General features: G+C 40.0%; 2 protein-coding genes across 4 annotated transcripts; both read left to right on the forward strand.

Moving 5' to 3' along the window:
* Positions 1–376: 376 nt before the first annotated feature.
* On the forward strand, positions 377–8,241 carry LOC106104528 (serine/arginine repetitive matrix protein 1-like). The gene is made up of 4 exons (XM_013284604.1): positions 377–1,928; positions 5,948–6,105; positions 6,605–6,810; positions 8,118–8,241. The coding sequence occupies exons 1-4, from the start codon at positions 377–379 to the stop codon at positions 8,239–8,241; spliced, it is 2,040 nt and encodes a 679-aa protein (XP_013140058.1).
* LOC106104611 lies at positions 8,207–19,798 on the forward strand. 3 transcript variants are annotated; one of them, XM_013284705.1, is made up of 17 exons: positions 8,207–8,292; positions 8,526–8,871; positions 8,986–9,074; positions 9,476–9,654; positions 10,157–10,293; positions 10,865–11,016; positions 11,096–11,222; positions 11,706–11,861; positions 12,243–12,398; positions 13,043–13,154; positions 13,266–13,587; positions 13,742–13,961; positions 14,357–14,443; positions 14,605–14,695; positions 15,353–15,601; positions 16,801–16,946; positions 17,235–19,798. In XM_013284705.1, exons 2-17 carry the CDS (start codon positions 8,527–8,529, stop codon positions 17,469–17,471), a joined length of 2,805 nt encoding a protein of 934 aa, XP_013140159.1. In that variant the 5' UTR covers positions 8,207–8,292; position 8,526; the 3' UTR covers positions 17,472–19,798. The 3 variants fall into 3 exon arrangements, with proteins under 3 accessions (XP_013140159.1, XP_013140161.1, XP_013140160.1); XM_013284707.1 differs by having other exon boundaries at positions 16,825–16,946; XM_013284706.1 differs by having other exon boundaries at positions 13,745–13,961.
* Positions 19,799–19,880: the final 82 nt, after the last annotated feature.

Genomic DNA, 19,880 nt, shown 5'->3' on the forward strand with positions numbered 1-19,880 from the left:
CTGAATTTCGACTATACGAGGGTTTTCTGATTGTTGTAATTTAATAAAGTTCACATGGTTTTTCAAGGAAAGTTAATATAGCCATGGTTGGTTTGTCGGGTATGAGTAAGTCGTTATCAGCACTATCGCTATCTCAAGTTAAATTACACGGCGAGCTATCGCCTGCCGCGGCGCCGCACCGGCCGCGCTCTAGTGTTCGCTGCGAGCGCGCGCCGCTTGCTTTCCTAGCGCTTATCTGATTATATCATTTTTTTCACACCGAAACCGCGGTCTATTTTCTTATGTCTCGTCTAGTGTCATGTTTATCCTGGATATCTTTATGTATTTTGAATAATTTGTTTTCCAGGTGTGATTGAATCGGCCGTAACCGGCCAGTATGGAGGAGTGTAAGAAGAGAGTGCATGGTACTAAAGTTTCAAAAATAGCAAATATATTCCAAGGAATGCCGTCGAGGGATGACGAAGACTTGCGCGGCGCCGATGTCACGGTCGTGCGCACCGAGAGTCACTTGGCTAGATTCAATAACGCACGAGCGCTATTCGAAAAGTTGGGTGAAGAGAATCGAGGCTTCCGAATCGAAAAATCACCTTCTGCTGCAGCGAGCTTTGCGGGTACGCGCAGCGGCCACCCTCCGGTACCCACGCGGTCGCGCTCCAGCTCTGCAGGCTCAGTTAGTCCGCAAAGGGCCAGCGTCACTCCAACAAATGCTCTTGCGCCGGCGCTTAACGGAGACAGACTCGCCAATGGCGCCGGGCAACCGCCGCCAAAGCCCGTCAAACCTAGCGTTTTGCCCAAACCGGAGAAACCCGATAGGCGATTTAACAAGGAGCTCATTGAAAAACAGAGAAATTGGACTGCACATTTCAATAAACAGCGGCCGGTGCGGTACGAACACGAACAGAGGCCTGAGCAAAAATATGGTCCCGGACACGTTGACAGAAAATCGCCAGAAGTCGCTGAGAGGTATGTCGTCCCATCTCGAGTATATTCACCGCCGCTGTCGCCCGGAGCTGGTGACTTGCAAGCAGAGCGACCTACGACTCTTCCTTCATCGTTAGTTACTCGCGGTGTGCACGTAGCGAAGTCTCCTAGTCCTGTAAGAACCGTTGCTGCGGTGTCGCCTTCACCAAGGTCAAGTAATACACTGTCTCCCACCGCAAGGACTTCACCAACGTTCAAAGCAGAGCGAGTTTCTCCGAGTAAAGATGTTGTCCAAAATATTGGAAACAACGAAAGATTATGTGCCGGTAATAGATCGCCAGTAGTTAGTGACATAGACAGTGATACGGCTGAGTCAGAATCGGCGAATGTTAGTAACTCCGTACAATATCCAAATGTGGCACCAAAACCTGTCGAAAGAATATTAGCCGCTCAGACTTCTCCTGTTTCACATTCGACATCGGATCCGTTGGCCAAAAGGCCACCGCCTTCGCCTCCCATACGAATGCCAAGGTCTCCGCCACCTCCCATACCTCAAGAGAAAATCACACCTCCACGTGACAGCATTCCTACTGAAGCGTTCACTGAAGACAGAGGTATTGCTTTTCCCGATATTATCGACGATTTACGTGTGCAACCTGTACCACCGAGAAATCGAAGATCTCCTTCCAAATCTCCCGTGCCCCGCCCCGCATACAACGATGTTTCCGCACCTACCTCTCCTCTACGACGAAGCGCAGATATCTGTGACAATGCACGAAGATCGCCATCTAAGAGTGGGGATTCCGAAGATGAAAATTACATTGTTTTGCAATACGGATACGATTCTAATGAGAAGGGGAAGAGTAAACGGCGGTCATCGACGCCCGAGTCGCCGGCGAGCGCCCTCCCGGAAGACGATGCGTCCCGGTCGCCGCTGACGTCGCCCGCGGCATCCCCGGTGCACGGTGTCCCCGTCACGCCGCCTCTCCTCGCTTCTCCAACACATCGTAAGTTTTTTATTTATTTTTTGTACAAACATGTTTTTGGTAGGAGTATACAAAAACTTATCTATGTTACTACACATTATGATAGCATTTATCACAAACGCAATGATTTACATTTAAAAAAATCTAAGACTATTAATACTTTGTTAATATCACGTTCGTTTTGCAGACGTGTATTGGTTATGTAAATTTTATAGTTATTAGGCGCGAGAACTTGTCTTATAAAAGCTTGAATTTAGGTCAAATACAAATTCATCGATTAAGTGTTCACATTAAACTTTTAATAAACGAGATAAACAACTAAGTGCAAACAGTTAACGTAAACAAATACGTATTATATTAAAATGGAAAAGCGGGTTTATATTTTATTTGTTATCTATAGTTGCAATTGGGATAAAGAAGTAAAGGTTTCTATTTTGAAATTTTTTATTTAAAACGTAGATAGTTTTATTTTGTAAGATAAGAAGGAATGGAAAATTAAACGATTGTACCAACAGTTTTTCGTACTGTCACAGTAGGCAGTAAATTAACCTAAGCAGTGTATCGGTGGGCGGCAATTGACGTACTTTTGGCGGTCTCGTGGTCGACGGGTTCAATGTAATATTGAGGAAGTCAAGGTATTTGAGTCGGCGCGAGAGTTGCGACTCGATCCCGATTTAGATGGTCGGGCGCCGCCGCCGCCGCGACTCCGCCGCGACGCAGTGCCCCGGCCGCCGTCGCCGCGCGCGCCCCGTAACCCCGCACCACATAATTACTGACACAGCATCTACATTGGAATCAAATATTAAACTTGTGTCTTAGTTCAGTATCAAATTGTGCTTTAAAAATACGCATGATTTGTAAGAAATCGAGATCTGTTCAGGATACCGTAGCTTTTATTATGTCCATGGTCTCGATGTTTGTTCATCTGCAAGATTTAGTGAGTTTAGACTGGGCTTCATAAATGTAACGCGTGAATGTGCTGTTTTTGTTTCGGGCTTCTCGGTACGTGTTTTGATTACGCGGTATGTTGGGCGCGAGAAACTAACTCGAGAGAGGTTATCGGTTGCGATTTCGATCGTTCAATAGTTGCATTTAGTCTTAATTGACATCGGCCGGTCGAGTTCGCCAGTCGTTCATCAAACTGTCTAAAGAGATCTATCAATTAACTGTTATCTCGTTTGTGCGTAATTTTAAAGTGAACATTCGACAATAGCAAATAGGTACTCAGTAGTGAAATGTCCGTAATTTGTTTTGAATTATTCGATTCTAAAACAAATTTCTTCTGATCAAAGTTGGCAAGTAGATTATCTTTTAGTGTGCTGCTCAGCAACAAATTGTAATACGCAACCGGACATTATTTTTGCGAGAAATGATTATCTCTTAATACGTAAATATAATTTCAATACAAGCCAAATTAAATTTTATTATTAAGAGTTGTAAGTGTAGTTTGGATCATAGCTGCGGTAAAGAAGTTACCGAAGACAGTGAGCTGAGTGTTGGAGGGCGATTTCCTGTGTCGGTGCAAATAGGAGCGTATGAGTGAGTCGTTTCATTGGGATTGCGATAAGAGGAAGGAGACAGGTCGCGTGGAGCTAAAGTTGCGCGTGAGCGTACGGACGGCGACTGCGAAAGAGGGCGCGGCGAGATGCGGCTGTGATGCGCGCGCTCGCCCGCCGCACACAATGCGCCTCTGCGGCTGTTGCATCGGTTAGTTATGCACATGCATTGTTTATGCGCACCGCGATGTCCTCATCATTCATTCAATATATCCCCCACTTCTAAACTAATACATCCATTGTCTCGTGTTGCAAAAGTGACCCAATCGTTTGCGTGTGATATGATTAAAGGGTGAACGCACCCGTCTTCATTTTTTAATTAGTTACTATTGTGAATCAATTCAATTTGACGATTGTGTTGTGAAGAGTATTGGGTCAATTCATTGACAATTAAGAAAAATGCAGTGTATTAGGTGACTAACAGATAGTGATTTTCCTATTGCGAATTGGAAGTGGCTTAGCATAAAAAAGAAAATGTGGTGGCATACATGCAGCTGGATGACTCGTTCAGTCGTTATCCCTTTTCTAGAATTGTACCAACTCTTGCTACGATGTGCTCGACGTATGTACGTTATTCTTAATGTAAATGTTTCGTGTTTACTGTTTGTCTAAATCCCTCTTTCCAAGTAATACAATAAATAAAGAATCCAAGTAAATAAGAACATTTATCCATAGCTTCTGGTGACCATTCCTAGTACATTATTTCTTTTTCTAGATTTTTTTTCAATTATAACTATTTCTCGAGTAACAATTGAGGTTTAAATTGTGCTACAAATAATAATAAAAAAATATTTAAAGTCTGTATTCTTAATATATTATTAGGTATCGTTTTGTGTTGTAGTAAATTATGTACCATATGCTTCATGATATTTTGATCACTTCAGTAAGTTCGAAATGTTGTTAATAGCTTTAGAGCTTACTTGCATTAGAAAGTACGTGAAAGTAAAATAGACACCCTTTGTACGGGACTGTGCAGGTTATGTACGAATAATTTTAGTTGCTTTGTGTTTCACCAACTCGTATTTTAACAAATATACATATTTCTAATAACAATATTTAACGTAGTTATCACTATTAGTTCTGGGTCATAAAATTCAGTGCGTGGGGAGATCCGCCCGCCAAGGTTATTCCAAAGTTTTTGACAAGAATCCGTATATGGAAAGTCGATCAATTAGGGTTCTGCCAACTTTACTGCCATGTCGGTTGTTTACAGTTTACGAGGTACACACAAAAGTTAAAAAGTTATTCATACATCCCATTATGAAGGAAGTTATAACTTTCCATACTTATTATGCAAGTACTTGTTTACACTTATGTAAATTCGTGTTAAAGTCAATTAAGTAGTTTTGTAACATCGGTTACTTAATATAATTTAGTTAATTGCCTTAATTATAATTTAATCAATGAAATTCTTTAAATCAATCATGACAGCAAGCACAGCTGCGTGTTTACATATGTACTTGTTGTTTGTTGTTGAGTTAGCATTTGTAGCAGTTCATATTTTGACCTAGTTGTAATAGACGTAAAAACACATACACATAATTTATTACTCGTACATAAATTCAAGTAAATGGTCCAAACATTTTAAGTTAATTTTATTCAAGTGAATGAATATATTTAATTGTAGGAATTGTCTGTTTCTAGATAACGGAGTGTTTACTTTTTATAGCTATACAAATATAATGTTTAACAGCGTCTTGTGTCGTGAGGCAAACTAAATTGGAATGAATGTGGATGAGTGTTAATTAGTAAATTGGAAGAGGCGTCTTCTGTCCCGCGCCGCGCCGTGCCGTAGCAAATTGGGAGCCATTGTCTCAGTTTCAAACAAGACGAGAATGTAACACGTGTCATCCGTCATGTAACATTGAAGCGTCGTGTTACTATGAATTTTAAATACATTTCAGGCGATAAACACTATAATTGTAAGAAAAAACCTTTTTTGTTTTACAATCTCTGACCATTGAAATTTGGGTTAGCATAACATATTGGTTTGGTCATTGTGTTATGGATAAAAAAAATATCGTAATATAATGTAATAATTTGCTGCAAATGTTAATATACAGTGAAGTTTAGTTCGTTATTTTTATTCTAAAGGCGTTTTGTTTATGCACGGCGCCACGTGAAATCGGCAAACACCTGCGGTCGCCAGCCTCGGCGAAAATAGTACTAACCCAATTTCAACGTGCTTCATTCAACTACTCACAGAGGTCCACGTATTGATAAAAATATTCCCTTACAATTAATTTTTAAAATGAAAACGAAACTTTTTAACTGTAAATTCAACAGAAGAGATAATTTACACCTAGGTCTATTTTCTAGTCACAGACGACATTTTCGCGTTGAGAATATGATACTACAGCACTAGATGTATTTTATGTAAATTAAAAATCCTACCAAATTTAATGCTGAACCTGGAAGATCTAATGTGAGAAATTTTCTATAAGGTGCTCATTTTGTTACTAATTAACAAAATATGTATTTCAGCGGGCGGAGGTCGCAAGTCGTCGACGGAGGAGGGCGTGCGGCGCGCGTCCAGCGTGTCCGACGAGGGCGGGTTCAACGAGCCCTCGCCCGACGTCGCGGCGCTGCGACCCGCTGAACGCGCCCGCTCCGACCCTGACACCCTCTCCGTACTGCAGCAGGTACAAACACAACAGCAGAAGTTTTTTTATATATCATAAGGTGACAAACGAGCACTCGGCCATCTGAATCTGCCGAAATGGCGAAGCGATAGCTAGCCATAGACATCTGCAGTTGCAGATGCTTTGCCTACCCTTAATCGACGGGAGAGGAGACGGAAAAATAGAATAGTTTTGTTTTCTATGCGCCTCCTGTGCCGCCGCCGCCAAATCCACTTTCCTTTCCTATCCTTTCCTCTTAAGAAAGGGTGAAAAGAAAAAGAGACTAAAATCTGGCCTCTGGCACCAAAGAAAATCGAAAAGTGGAATTGCTTCCACTTCTAGCCTGTAGTCAAGGTGGTCGTGGTATTGCACCGGGCGAGCCGGGTCATTCATGCGAAGATGTAAAAGCGGGCTCTACCACTGTTAAATTGTTAGTTTTGATAATACACAGTAATGTTACTACTATAATATTAAAATGCTATTGTTATTGAATACAAATGTTTTTGTATGGTGTTTGTAGGATTCTGGTGTTGTGGTGAGCGAGGCGAGCCAGGGCTCCATCGAGGTGCTCGACAAGTCGACCACCAGCCAATGGAGCGTGTCGGAGGCGGAGGCGGAGGCGGAGGCGGAGGCGCCCTGCAGCGACGCGGCGCACGCGCACGACGCCGACGACAAGCAGCCCGACAGCATGACGCCCGACGAGGCGGAGATACTTCTCAGCTCCAGGTAGACAAACATCTTCACTTTAACCTCATCTACCATATACTATTGAAAGTATACTCTAATCCAGTGATTCTCAACCATTGTGCCGCGGCACTTTTGTGTGCCGCCACATTTTGCATATTTTTGTCATAAATTTTAATGCAGTGTGTTGTAAGTCAATAATTTTTATCTTTTTCTTTGTGTGCCGCCAACTTTTGAAATAGCTAAATATGTGCCGCAACAAAAGAAGGTTGAGAATCACCGCTCTAATTCTTTGTAATATTTTCTAAATGAGAACTGCAGTGTCAATGTGACTCGTCAAGTAATTAGTGCTAACTGCTTTCTCTCTAGATTTCATCTTCAAGTGTGAATCCACTAGGCGGTTGACATTCTGATGATGGATACAATTGCTTTGAAATTTAACATGCAAATATTGATTACACATTGTAGATATAAAATAATCGACCTTTTAATTCTATTTGACACTAACAGTGACTTATTTTTAGTATTCTATAATACTGTAAAATAACAAATACTTACGGTGAAATATATGCGTAGTATCTAAAACAATATTATACTTATTTGATTATTTCTGACTTCTTTTGCTTGCATTTTATTAATGAGATCTGGCTTTTTAAAATACTTTCAATTTTTCATTTCATTTGTTGTTTTATCCTTTATTTCGTGTATTATTAAAATCTATTATTCTCTTTTTTTTCTCCTAAGTATGTAATATTTTTAATTACTGTAATTTTCTTTGTATTTATGTCTATGCTTGTTATGAAAATTAAATGTCGTATTTTTTACCATTTGCATGCTGCCTGTGCGCACAACGCTTCATTCTTGCCCGATCACATTTGCAGCATACTGGAGAAAAAACTTAGGTAAGACCGCTTTATATGTAGTTCTAGATTTTGTGGTTTAAAATTATTGTAGATTATAGATTTAATTTAAGTAACCGATTAAAGCGGATTGTGCAGACATTGTTTCGAATTCATAGTCGAATTTAATGGAAATGAGATATTATAGTACATATCACTGCTGGACAATATTATTTTCTATTCATTTGTTCTGTAAATTTTCAGTAATTAAATTGATGATAAAAACACCTCTGTTTGCAACAAATTTGTGACTAGGCCGTTTTTTGCTAAAAATAATTAAGATTGGTTTGTTGCTTTTTCTCATTTCGCTTATATTCGACTATAGGCTTGTCTGTTGTTAAATTTGACAAATATTTATTTAGTCAATAATCGTTAAAATGGAATATCAAATGTTTTGAAAAAAGAACGTTTGATGCTTCTTTGTTTTAATACTCTGTGTGTATTGCACAGGCAAGAGGGCCTGCTGTCGGACGAGCAGGCGCAGGAGATCGTCGCCATGCTGTCGCCGCACGCCCCACACGCCCCTCACGCCCCGCACCCAACACTCCCCGCACGCCCCGCACGCCAACAATGAGAACGGTGTCTCGCTCAACGACAGCTACCAGTCCGTGCTCTCGTACGAGAGGTAAGTATCACTAAACACACAGCTAATGGCTGACTATAAAAAACATAGTGAAATCTCTTTTACGACAAAACATTCTCAAAACAGTTATTTTCGTATTTATATTGAAGCTTCACTCGATCGAGCAAACAGCATCATTTTATTGTATGCAGTATTATAACAAAAACTTTCGGAAAAGCACTACCAGGGATTTTTAAAGGTTATGTTATAATTGTTTTTTTTTTGTACTTTTTCAGCATGCAGTCAGTGGATGAAAGCTACGAGTTTGTGTCACTTGAAGCGGACAATGGCACAGTGTCGAGCGACCGCCGACACGACGACGAACAGGACAGCGAGAGAGTGGAACATATTGAACACGCGGAACATGCTCAGCAACAGGAACAAGTTCCACGCCCGGAACATGTTTCTCGCCCGGAACATGTTCCCCGCCCCGAACATGTTCCCCGCTCGGAACAGGAGCAGAATCGCAAGGAGCCGGATCCATCAGAAACAGTATTTGATTACTACCCGCCGCACCCGCTGCGAGAACTCGGCGAGGAGAATGGGATACATTACTTTGAAGATGGACATTTTTATACTGAGGTAATATCAATAATACTTTTTCATGATGCAGAGTTGAGATTTTTAAGTTTAAAAGGATAGAAGAATTGCTAGTTTTAATTTTGTTAAATGATATTTTATTGTTACTATATCCAGGTTGCTGGACTTCCACCGGTCGAGGATGATGAAGACGAGGATTATTACCCACCAGTATTTGTTAAGAAGAATTCCAAAGTTAAATTCAGGTATAGCATATTAAAAAGACCATTTTTAAAGAAAGTTGAACTATACTTTTTAATGGCATATGTTATTATGTATTATAATTTCTAGCTTGTATTGTCGTGGTTAAATTTTGTGTTCGATCTACGACAAAGAATTCGATCATATCAAAGATTAGTATAGTAGAATAGTTAACTAAAATCACAAATTAATACTAGCTGTTGCTCGCGATTTCGCCCACGTGAAATTGAAAATCATAAAAATAGCCTTTGTTACTCAGTGAAAATGTAACTCTTTAATGGTGAATCATTGAAATCCGTCCAGTAGTTTTTGAGTTATTTCAATAGATACAGAAATCCAAAAAAATAAATCTTTCCTCTGTATAATATTACAGTAAATAGTATAGACAAGGGTAAATGTTTTGCAGCACGCAGCCGATGCGCGTGTTCTCTACGCACTCGGTGCGGGAGTACGACCGCCGCAACGAGGACGTGGACCCCGTGGCCGCCTCCGCGGAGTACGAGCTGGAGAAGCGCGTCGAGAAGATGCACGTCTTCCCCGTCGACCTCGTCAAGGGCAACGACGGCCTGGGCCTCTCCATCATAGGTACACTTCAATAACGAAAATACCATCTCAGTGTTGAAGTAGGCCAAAAAGACAACAATAATTGAGTTGGTCCTTCCAAGTACAGTCGCGGACACTGGCGGAGTTACAAGTTTAAGGCTGTACAATCGTTTGAACATTTTTGACGCGGAACAAAAATCAATACAACTCAGCTTATAAGTGTATCTGCACGATTATTTCTATGCCTTCGTTTGCACAACTATCTAGTTTTGCTAATTAGTTACTTGTAAGAAGAGGCGGAGTTTGTCTCTTTGCAACAAACAAGGCAATTTTTTCTGAAAGGGAACATCGCGCAATTCCGCGACTGTACATGATACATTTTTGGACCTACACGTCAATATTTAGTATGTTCAGAAAAGTTATTACTTAAATTATTTGAAAATTGCAATCAAACATCAAGTTTTAAACATAAAGCTATTGCCAATAGCTTTAACTTCTTTATTGGGTTGTTTATTTGTGACCTTGTAAGTATGATCTCTGGAAGGTATGGGCGTGGGCGCGGACGCGGGTCTGGAGAAGCTGGGCATCTTCGTGAAGACCATCACTGAGAGCGGTGCGGCCGCGCGCGATGGACGCATACAGGTCAACGACCAGATCATTGAAGTCGACGGCAAGAGCCTGGTCAGTACACATTTGTTATTTAATTATTGGTAATTGATATTTTAAATTTATCTTTACTCTATAATGGCTAACTGACTACTAGGAATAATATTATGCAGTAGACTCCCGTTGCCTTCTGCATTAGACATTTAGAGAACTGACCGCCAACCTTTACTAGTCGGAGAGGCACCTTAAGAAAAATACTGTTTAATCTATGCTTCTATATTAATCTATACTAGTATAGTAAAGCGTAAACACGTATTACTTTGTGGCTTAGGATGTTAGCAAACACAGCATACTTTTAAATAATTACCACTTTAATAAAAAGCCCTACAGTTACAACACTCTTTAAGCTATATATTTTCACGCTATTAAACTTAGGGAGTATATAATTTAAAAAACAAAAGGGGATAGAAACTACAGCAATATGAAGGAGACAAGGTTTCCATGGTAACGGTAATTGTTATCCAATGTCAAATGCGATTATTGTCATTTGTGAATTTTGACATTTGCAATTGAGAATTTGACAAATGTAAACAATAATTTTTTTTTTCAATTTCGTGCGATATAAATAATTTTATTTGTGTTCAAGGTGGGAGTGACGCAGGCGTACGCTGCATCAGTATTACGCAACACGTCGGGGCCAGTCAAGTTCCTCATCGGTCGCGAAAAGGACCCCGAGAACAGTGAAGTGGCCCATCTCATACGACAGTCACTGGCTGCGGATAAAGAGAGAGAAGAAAGGTTGGATACAATTTTAATAAAAAACTTCTGATTTTTTTTAAATGGAAACTGTCAATAAGTTGTGTAATCGTGTTAACAGAGCGGCTCGAGAGAGGCAGCGCCGGCAGCAGGCGGAGGATGAGGACAGCAACCAGCAGTCGTCTGCAGAGGCGGCCGCGCAAGCACGACATCCTGATATCAACGAAATACGCGCCTTTTTGCAAGAGGTATTTCTATGTGATTTGTTTATTTTTCTGCCTTATGAAGTATTTATGAAGCGACTTTCGCCCGCGACGTGGTTCGCGTGAAGTTAAAAAAAAACAAAAGCATGTAGCTAATGTCGTTTCTGCACTATGCTCTACATCAATGGCAAAATTGATTGAGATCCCTTTAAAAGTTTAGTCTATACAAAATAATGAAATCCATCCATCCGTACATAAAAACTTTTATATCTAACTTTTCACTCTATCTTACTAATATTATAAGTGCGAAAGTTTGTATGGATGGATGTTTGTTATAGTTTGTAGTCTAGGCGGCTGAACGGATCTCGATGAAATTTGCCATAGATGTAGAAGATAGTCTGGAAGAACACAAAGGCTACTTACTTTTGTTTTTTTTTTATTCCACGTGAACGGATTCGCGGGCGAAAGCTAGTTTATAATATTAGTAAGAAGGAAAATGTGTATAATGTTTATGTAATATTTGTCCAGTTGGTGGGTATGGAGGCGGGCGGCGGGCGCGGGGAGGAGATCAGCGCGCGCGTGCGGGAGTGGTGCTCGCGCCGCGCGCCGCCGCACCCGCCGCACCCCCCGCCCTCGCAGCACGCCCTCGCTCGCGCCGCCGACGCCCACAGGAAATATGACAAAGTCATTATTTCAAATAGTTTAATAAATCTAGTAATATAGCACCAATAGCCTAATGCTTTGGAGTACAGACTACCGATTGCGGTCGAGGGTTCGAATCTCACCATTTGACTATTGTCGTGAACCTTGCACAAGCCTAAAGTTTAGGTGGAATGGTTAAAGAAAATATTAGTGAATTTAAAAAAAAATAAATATTTTATTAAGCAAAAAAGTAGCCTACGTAACCCGGTGTTAGTGTAGGGTTAGTAGTTTTAAGTGACTATCGCAACAAATACATCTTTCCTTTCTTACATTATTGCAGAAAAGTAAACAAGATGTAGTGTACACGATTTGTAAATAAAGGCATTTAATTGAGATGTGTTGTAAGCCGTGTGCGGTGTGCAGGCGCGGCGCGCGCTGCGCGGCTGGCGGCGCACGCGGGCGCTGGTGCGCGCGCGCGAGGAGTGGTGGAGCGGCTCGCTGCGGGACGCGCACCGCGAGTACGCCGCCGCGCTCTCCGCGCTGCACGACCGCGTCGCGCGCCTCGAGGTCTTGCTGCTCGTAAGTCATACATATACACATTATTTATTTACTGGCTGTTCCTGTGTCGCTTCATCCGCATGGAATTTAAAAAAAAAAAAAACAAAATTGAGTAGCCTATGTGTTCTTCCAGACTATCCTCTACATCGATATCAAATTTTATCGAAATCCGTTCAGCCGATTAGACTACAAACTCTAACACACATCCATCCATCCATCCATCTAAACTTTCTCATTTATAATATTAGTGTGATATAAGTATACACAACAGCTAATTTAATTACACAATTACATAGGAAAATAGAAAACAAGTAGCACTAAATTAGCCAACAGGTGCATAACATTATGAAAAACAATTTATTAAAAATAAATTTTCTAAGTTAAGTACATAAATTATAAAGCGCCAAACAATATAATGCAATTATAGATTTTAGTATTTATTAAAATTAAATAAGATTAAGTATTTACATTACTTTATTTTTAATGCTACTTTTTGATAGATGAAAAATATCTACATCACTAAAGTGTTTATTGTACAGGCGGGGTACTCCAGTAAAAATGGAATTCTTACTATAATTAGTTCGGTGATATGGAACATGAAACAACAATTATTAACCATATTCTTTGCTTGTTGACTTGTGAGTTATTTAATTCTCATTACACAGGAAACGCAAAAGAAGGCGGGACTGCCCGTGATGTTGCCGCACGAACCGTCCGCGCGCCGCGAGACTCCGCCCCTGCCGCGGCGCCCCGACCCCGACCCGCTCATGATTGACGGTAAATACAACACCCTCGTACAATCTGTTTAGTTATTTAATATAAGAATGTATGTATTTTGCTTGCTTTTTCGTAAAACGCACTTAGTCAATTTTGATGTGTTATTCACAGATCCATGGAGCTCGGACAGCGATCTATCAGACTTATCGCCGATAGAAGACGAGTACGCGAAAGTGGACAAGTCTGACAGGCGGCAACGCGAGGCGCCCGACATCGGCGACGTGACTGCCCCCGCCCCCGCCCCCGCCGCCGACACCCGGCCCCCTCTGCCCGACACCAAGCCCGCCCTCGCCCCGCCCTCCACCACGCCTCCCGCCTCCGTCGCCCCGCAGGTGCCCGCCCGCGCCCCCAGCCCGGCCGCCGCACCCGCCGCCGCGCCCGCCGCTAGTTCTGCCTCCGTCAACAACTATCCTACCACCACATATGATAATCTGTAAGTATTTCTACAATAGAAAATATGCATGCATTTTTGACACGATCTAAAAGTTAAAAGTTGGCATAATACATTACCTGCAGGCTGTACGTACTTGAAAGGATTTTATAATAAAAATGAATAGACTGAAAGTAATGTACTGTACGTTGTACAGCAGTGGCAGCGGCACGATGCGCAGTTGCAGCTCGGTGGGGTCTGCGGGGTCCGGGGGCGCGGGGGGCGCGGAGGGTGCGGGCGGGGCGTCGCGCGAGCTGGACGCGGCCGTGCCCCGCGGCGCGCTGCTCGACACGTCGGCGCACCGCGCGCGCACCGACCTCGCGCGGCTGCGCCCGCACGCGCCGCACTCGCCGCACTCGCTCAGCAACGCCAGCTCCGTACTGCTACTTTTAATGTTCTTTCACAACCTATATGCAATACTTCATGGTGGTCAATATTAGTCTCTTTCGCTTTCCACCATTTTCTTATAAGGAAAGACTGGGAAGGAAATAGATTTGACAATGGATGAGATGCATAGGAAGGGGAAATATCCTTTTATCGCTCCTTATCTGTTAATGAAGGGTAGGCTTATATGGTAGCGATGGCTACAGAGGCTACAAAGAAGACCGAAGAAAGTATGGATTGATTGTATGAAAGGTGATATATAAGATTCACATGTGACGGCCGATAGAAATGTATTAAAGAGCAGCACATATTCCGATCCTTCGTAGGGACAAGGGCATTTTGTTTATGACACACAGTACGTAGTTTAAATTGTTTTTTTTTATTGCAGTACGATGGCCTGGATGACTCTTATAATGATTCAGCCGACGAGTCATTGAGCGAATCCACTTCAGGACCGCCGCATTCTAATGTCACGGTATATACAAAGAATGAGATCAAAGTTAACACTATTATTCCAAATTAAGAGTAAACATTTGACGCGTTACATAAATTGTTCATTGTTTTTTATGATATATGATGTCGAAGTTATATTCGATAATTTACGGAACCCAAAATAATGTGTGTTTATTGTATTAGCGGGACACGCGGCAGAGCTGCGGCAGCTCCATCGGCAGCGCGACAGACGACGCCGTGTACTCGCGCGACCACCGACACCACCCCCTGTCAGGTACACCCCCCACCCCCACACATACTTATATACACGCAATGTTATAGCTTCCGCAAATGTGTAAGACTGTTGCGTTGGAAATCTTATTTACATGCTACATTATAATGTATCTACACTTAATGACCGAGATATCTATATTATATGTATTTACTATTTTATGTAAATGATTATTACTTTTGCTATTAATTAATTCAATTATAATGTTGTAAATAAGATTTATATGCAACTAATTTGTTTGTGAATAATATTGCTTTATGTAACTCATACATCACGCACAATGCTTTACAGAGTTGTAATTCAAGCTGATTATATATTGATCATATGTTACTGAAATATAGCGGGTTTCATCATACCATACTATATGTGAGGGTATCATAGATTTTGAGATTGCATTAAATGGGATAGTAGATATACATTACAACTAATAGCAGCTACAAAAAGTTTAAAAGTAAATCTGAACACTTATTTCGATAAAATATAAATATCACAAAACTATAGGTTACATTTAAATCTATTATATTAAAATATGAAGTATGTAATTTATGTTTTCTTCTAATAAAATCATAAGGACCTCCGATTTAACAGTAGGTATAGAATAAGATATATGGTGTAAAGCAACAATAGGAAGACGTAGTAGTAGTTGAGTGATACGGTTAGGTCCGCCGGCGTCGCTGGCAGAGCAACTGAAGCAAGTGCTGGCGGAGCGCGAGCGCCGGCTGGCGGGCGCGCCCGACACGCACGCCCCCCTCGCGTCACACGCCCCGCACGCCGGCCACGCCCCCCTCGCCGGCCACGCCCCCATCGCCGGACACGCCCCCCTCGCCTCGCCGCACCCAGACCCCGTGCAACTCACCAACGAACTCGTCGATGAAATAAGACAGGCCGTCAGCGAAGCCAACGCACGAGGTTTGTATTATTCGGATAGAGTTATTACAATATCTTATTACTATTGAACCGGGTTTTTTTTCAGTCATAAACATGTCATATTACACATGATCTTTAGTTTTTGTAGACAATATAAGTTATAATAGAGGTACAAATGGTGCATACAAAATTATGGTTATGGTATAGACAAAACATAACCATAGTAACGGAATCTCAAATTCTTTTAGAAATGTCAGTTGAGTGCCACTAAAAATAATACGTTCTCGTTGTAGAAGATTTCGATCAAGTTCGACTTCATTTGTTTTTATGCTTTTAAGTTTTAGTGTAGTTTGCTTTTTATTTGGGTGGTGGATACTATTTTGTGTTTTTTTATGTATGTATGTTGTAGTGTTGTATCTGTTTACGTTTGTGTTTTATTATTTTAACCATTGACACTTTTATAACCATAATAAAAGATTTAATTAATTAGTAATAGTTTTAGAAAGATCTGCATGTGGGATTAGATTATATTCATACAATAAAACACCCGTTTTCACTTGCAAAAAAATATTAGTTGAATTTCGTTCAATCAACATTGGTTGCGGAATGACTAAGGATTTTTTTATGTTACATTTAGTTATAGTTTTTTGATATGGCTTATCTCAAATAAAAAAAAAATATTTAACACAAATGATGTCCCTGTAGTAAAGTTAACTGACTCTTACACCATGATTATTATAATTCTGTGTTTTTTTATTGTATTAAAATATATTTAAGTAATTCCAGTAAATACTAATGACATATTAAGATATTTTTTAAAAGAAAAGTTTAGTCTTCCGCTACCAATGTGCAGGGATTTACAGGTCTCGGTATACACTATAGCGCCTTTCTCAGTTTCATAGTAATAAATAAATAAAAATGCCCTTTTGTGTTACATATTAAATTCAGAGTAAATATAAAATGAAGTCGTCCTAGTAACTTGAAAATTGTTATCTTTTGCCTATCAATAAAAAAAAGATAATTATTTGTTCGGCAAATTTTTTAACTATTTTTTAGAACAGGAATATTAAATAATTGTTAGTTAAACAATGGGTGAAGGGCGGAAGTTTATAAACTGTCTCTTTGTGCCCTTATGGTAAATAGAGTAGTGTAATAAGTAGTAAGAAGGGCGCTATAAGGTGTTGTCCGGGTACCGAGGTGGGTGACGGAGCGGCGAGTGAAGGCTGCGGGTGTGGTTGTAGTGAAGAAAGCTCCGGCTTGTGTAGTCGGCGGCGAGGTGCCGTGGCAGCCGCTGTCGGCCGCCGCCTCCGAGGCCAGCCTGTCGCCGCCGCCCGCCGCGCTCGCCGCGCTCGCCGCGCAGCCCGTCTCGCACTGGACCAAGCAACAGGTGACTACTACCCTTCAATGTACTATCTATACAAATATAATGAAGAGTAAACACACACTACTTCGTGGCGTAGGATGTCAGCGATCACAACATATTTTTGAATATTCCTTTCTTTAATAAAAAGCCATACACTTACGACACGCTTTAGTGGGTAAAGAAACACTTATAGAAGACTTTTGACTGGCAGATTTTATAACAATTTCCAACGCAAATAAAAGTAATATTTCTTGGAGCGATTTTTAAATCTCACTATATACTGTAAATAAACATATGTAATTGAATGTTTAGGTATGGCAGTGGGTGTCGGGTCTGGGGGAAGGGTTGGAGCGTCACGCGGGCGCGTTCGCGTCGCGCGGCGTGGACGGCGCCCTGCTGCTGGCGCTGAGCTCCGCGGACCTGAAGCTACTGGGGCTGGGCGGCGACCAGCGCAGGCGCATGAAGCGCCGCCTCAAGGAGCTGCGCTCCGCACACGAGAAACATCTCAAAGCGCTCAAGAAGGCGGAAAAGAAGGCCAAGAAGAAATAAACATGCCGATGCAAACGACTGTTAGTACTAAACGTTATTTGTAAGTGATTGAAGTACGCCAGATATGAAAATACGAACTATCCAGTTAAGGTAATGTGGAACTGTTGAACGGAAACGATGACTTGCTCACTAATCAAAATTTTTCGATTGTCGTAATTTAATGCCTATATAAGGCTCTAGTACTTATATAAAATTTAAAAGTAATATTCGTGACTTCTAAAAATATAATTCCCCGATTAGTGAAACTTAGAGTTCCGAATTACCACGAAACTACTTAAGCGCTAGTACGCACCAAAGATCCAGTTTGCACACCCTTCAATGTGAACCTTTTTAGACTTTTTAAGTACTTTTTACTAAACTATATAATTCTATCTCATGGTAGAACGCTTTCGGACTCGTTAGGTCATTAGTATAATCACAAATAAATGTATGTGGTTGTATGTCTAAATGTTTCTACTTACTACTATTTAGGACCTTTTCTTTATAAAAATAATAATCGAAGTAAGAATTATTGGAATTGGATCTTTAGACAGTATTGTATAAATATTGTGTAGGAACAATGTAACTACATTTTACATAACAAGCCATTTACTAATAATATTGTTAATTTATGTTGATGACCAATAAGACAACAGAATTTCATCAAAAGGATTTATTTTGTATACTAACACAACACAGGTAATTATATTTTCTAGCAAAATATATTTCTTGCCAATTTATAGTAAACTTAGCCGTAGATTTTTTTCTCTAAAACCTATGAAATGTACTAGTAAATTTTAGATCTCTTACTTGTGCTGTTTGTTTCTATAGATTTGTTTGTCCTCGTGTGTATTAAATTGTAATTCTCGTAATTGTTTATGGTCATCACATAGAGGCTATGTGAGGTATAAAAAACCTATATGAATAAAATTTTCCTGCAATTTACTGGACTTAATAATCGTACCTGTAACAATCGAAGCTTTTTGCTTGTATTGGTTTATATAAAAGACTTCGAATTTTTTATAACATTCTGTTTTAATAAACTGTTTTGATATTCTATCATATCATTGTGAATTGTGCTTACCCTGAAATGAACGTGTCTGAGCGCAACGAGTGCCATCTGAGCTGTAGCTTAGTTTAGTGAGGTTAGTGCTTCGAACGATGAAACGAAATAAGTTGAACGAAATTTGGTAAATTATAAGTTATAAGTGGTTGGAACTGAAGACCGTTTGTCGACACGTTGCGTTGCGCGTGCGCAGACAACCTGCGTATACAATGCTTGTTCCTACATTTCGTATATATTGTGTCAGTTTTTTCATCGACATTATTGATATGAGATAATTGACTGTTTGAAAAATACTGGCTCAATCTAGTCATAAGATCAATTTGTAAGCTGAAATTTATTGATTTACTATAAAGCATTTTTTGTCTTAAAAACTTTGAAACGATAAGATACTATATATTTATGTATTGTAGTTATTCATATGTTATCGAGACGGTCTGCGTGATCGCATATTATAGAAATATAGTCAAAGTTTAGAAATTTCCGCATTTATCAGTTGTATTGCACAAAACGTACTTAGTAAATACTGCGACCAGTCACGGATGCTGGTTTAACTACTTATACTTTTGTATATGTAATAATGAACATACATAAAGCATGTGATCTCATCATATAAGTGTACCGGAATGTGAATATAATGTACCCTCTCGCGCAATAGGGCGCCAGCACGAAAATTTACAATAAAGTATTTGTAACGTCATCGACTAAATTTGTGCTGTTTAAAGTACACTACTATGTCAAGTAGAAATTAAATTAATGGATACATCCTCGCAAATTTTCGTGCCAGCTCCTTTACAATGATCACTTTCGATTCTGTTTTAACATTCCAGTAACAATGCTCTCGGATAATCTGTGTGTGATTTTTTTTGATGATTTAGACAAGCTTCTATAGTTTCCTTAGGCGAATACATAGATTTATCTAAGTGTTATTCTGTGTGTTTGGTTCCGTAGCTAATTACAGTGTAAATAATAGTCTCGACGAGGGACAAAATTAAAGTGTGCTCGATTTCAATGTACGACCGAATGTACGCTGTGCATTTAGGATATTTATTTCATTTAAGATTTAATATAAATGTAAGTAGGAAGTCCATTAACAATTGCCAAAATCGACGAGAACTTTTAACATTGTTGATTTTTTTTAATTCTTTTTTTCCCTTAAATTATTTAATATTTATTTTGGGACCAAATTAATTTATTATGAACTTACATCTTTTATTTATGTATTTTTGGTGTGTTCAGTTTAAAGATTTTTATTTATAAATAAATAAAGAAACCAAAGTGTAAACCGCATAGTTTTTCCTTTCCATAAAATGTTTAGTGTTATTATTTACGTTTTGTGAGGTGATAAAAATATAATCTACAGTCGT

The sequence above is a fragment of the Papilio polytes genome, unplaced genomic scaffold (assembly GCF_000836215.1).
Source record: "Papilio polytes unplaced genomic scaffold, Ppol_1.0 DF823510.1, whole genome shotgun sequence".
Taxonomy (NCBI): domain Eukaryota; kingdom Metazoa; phylum Arthropoda; class Insecta; order Lepidoptera; family Papilionidae; genus Papilio; species Papilio polytes.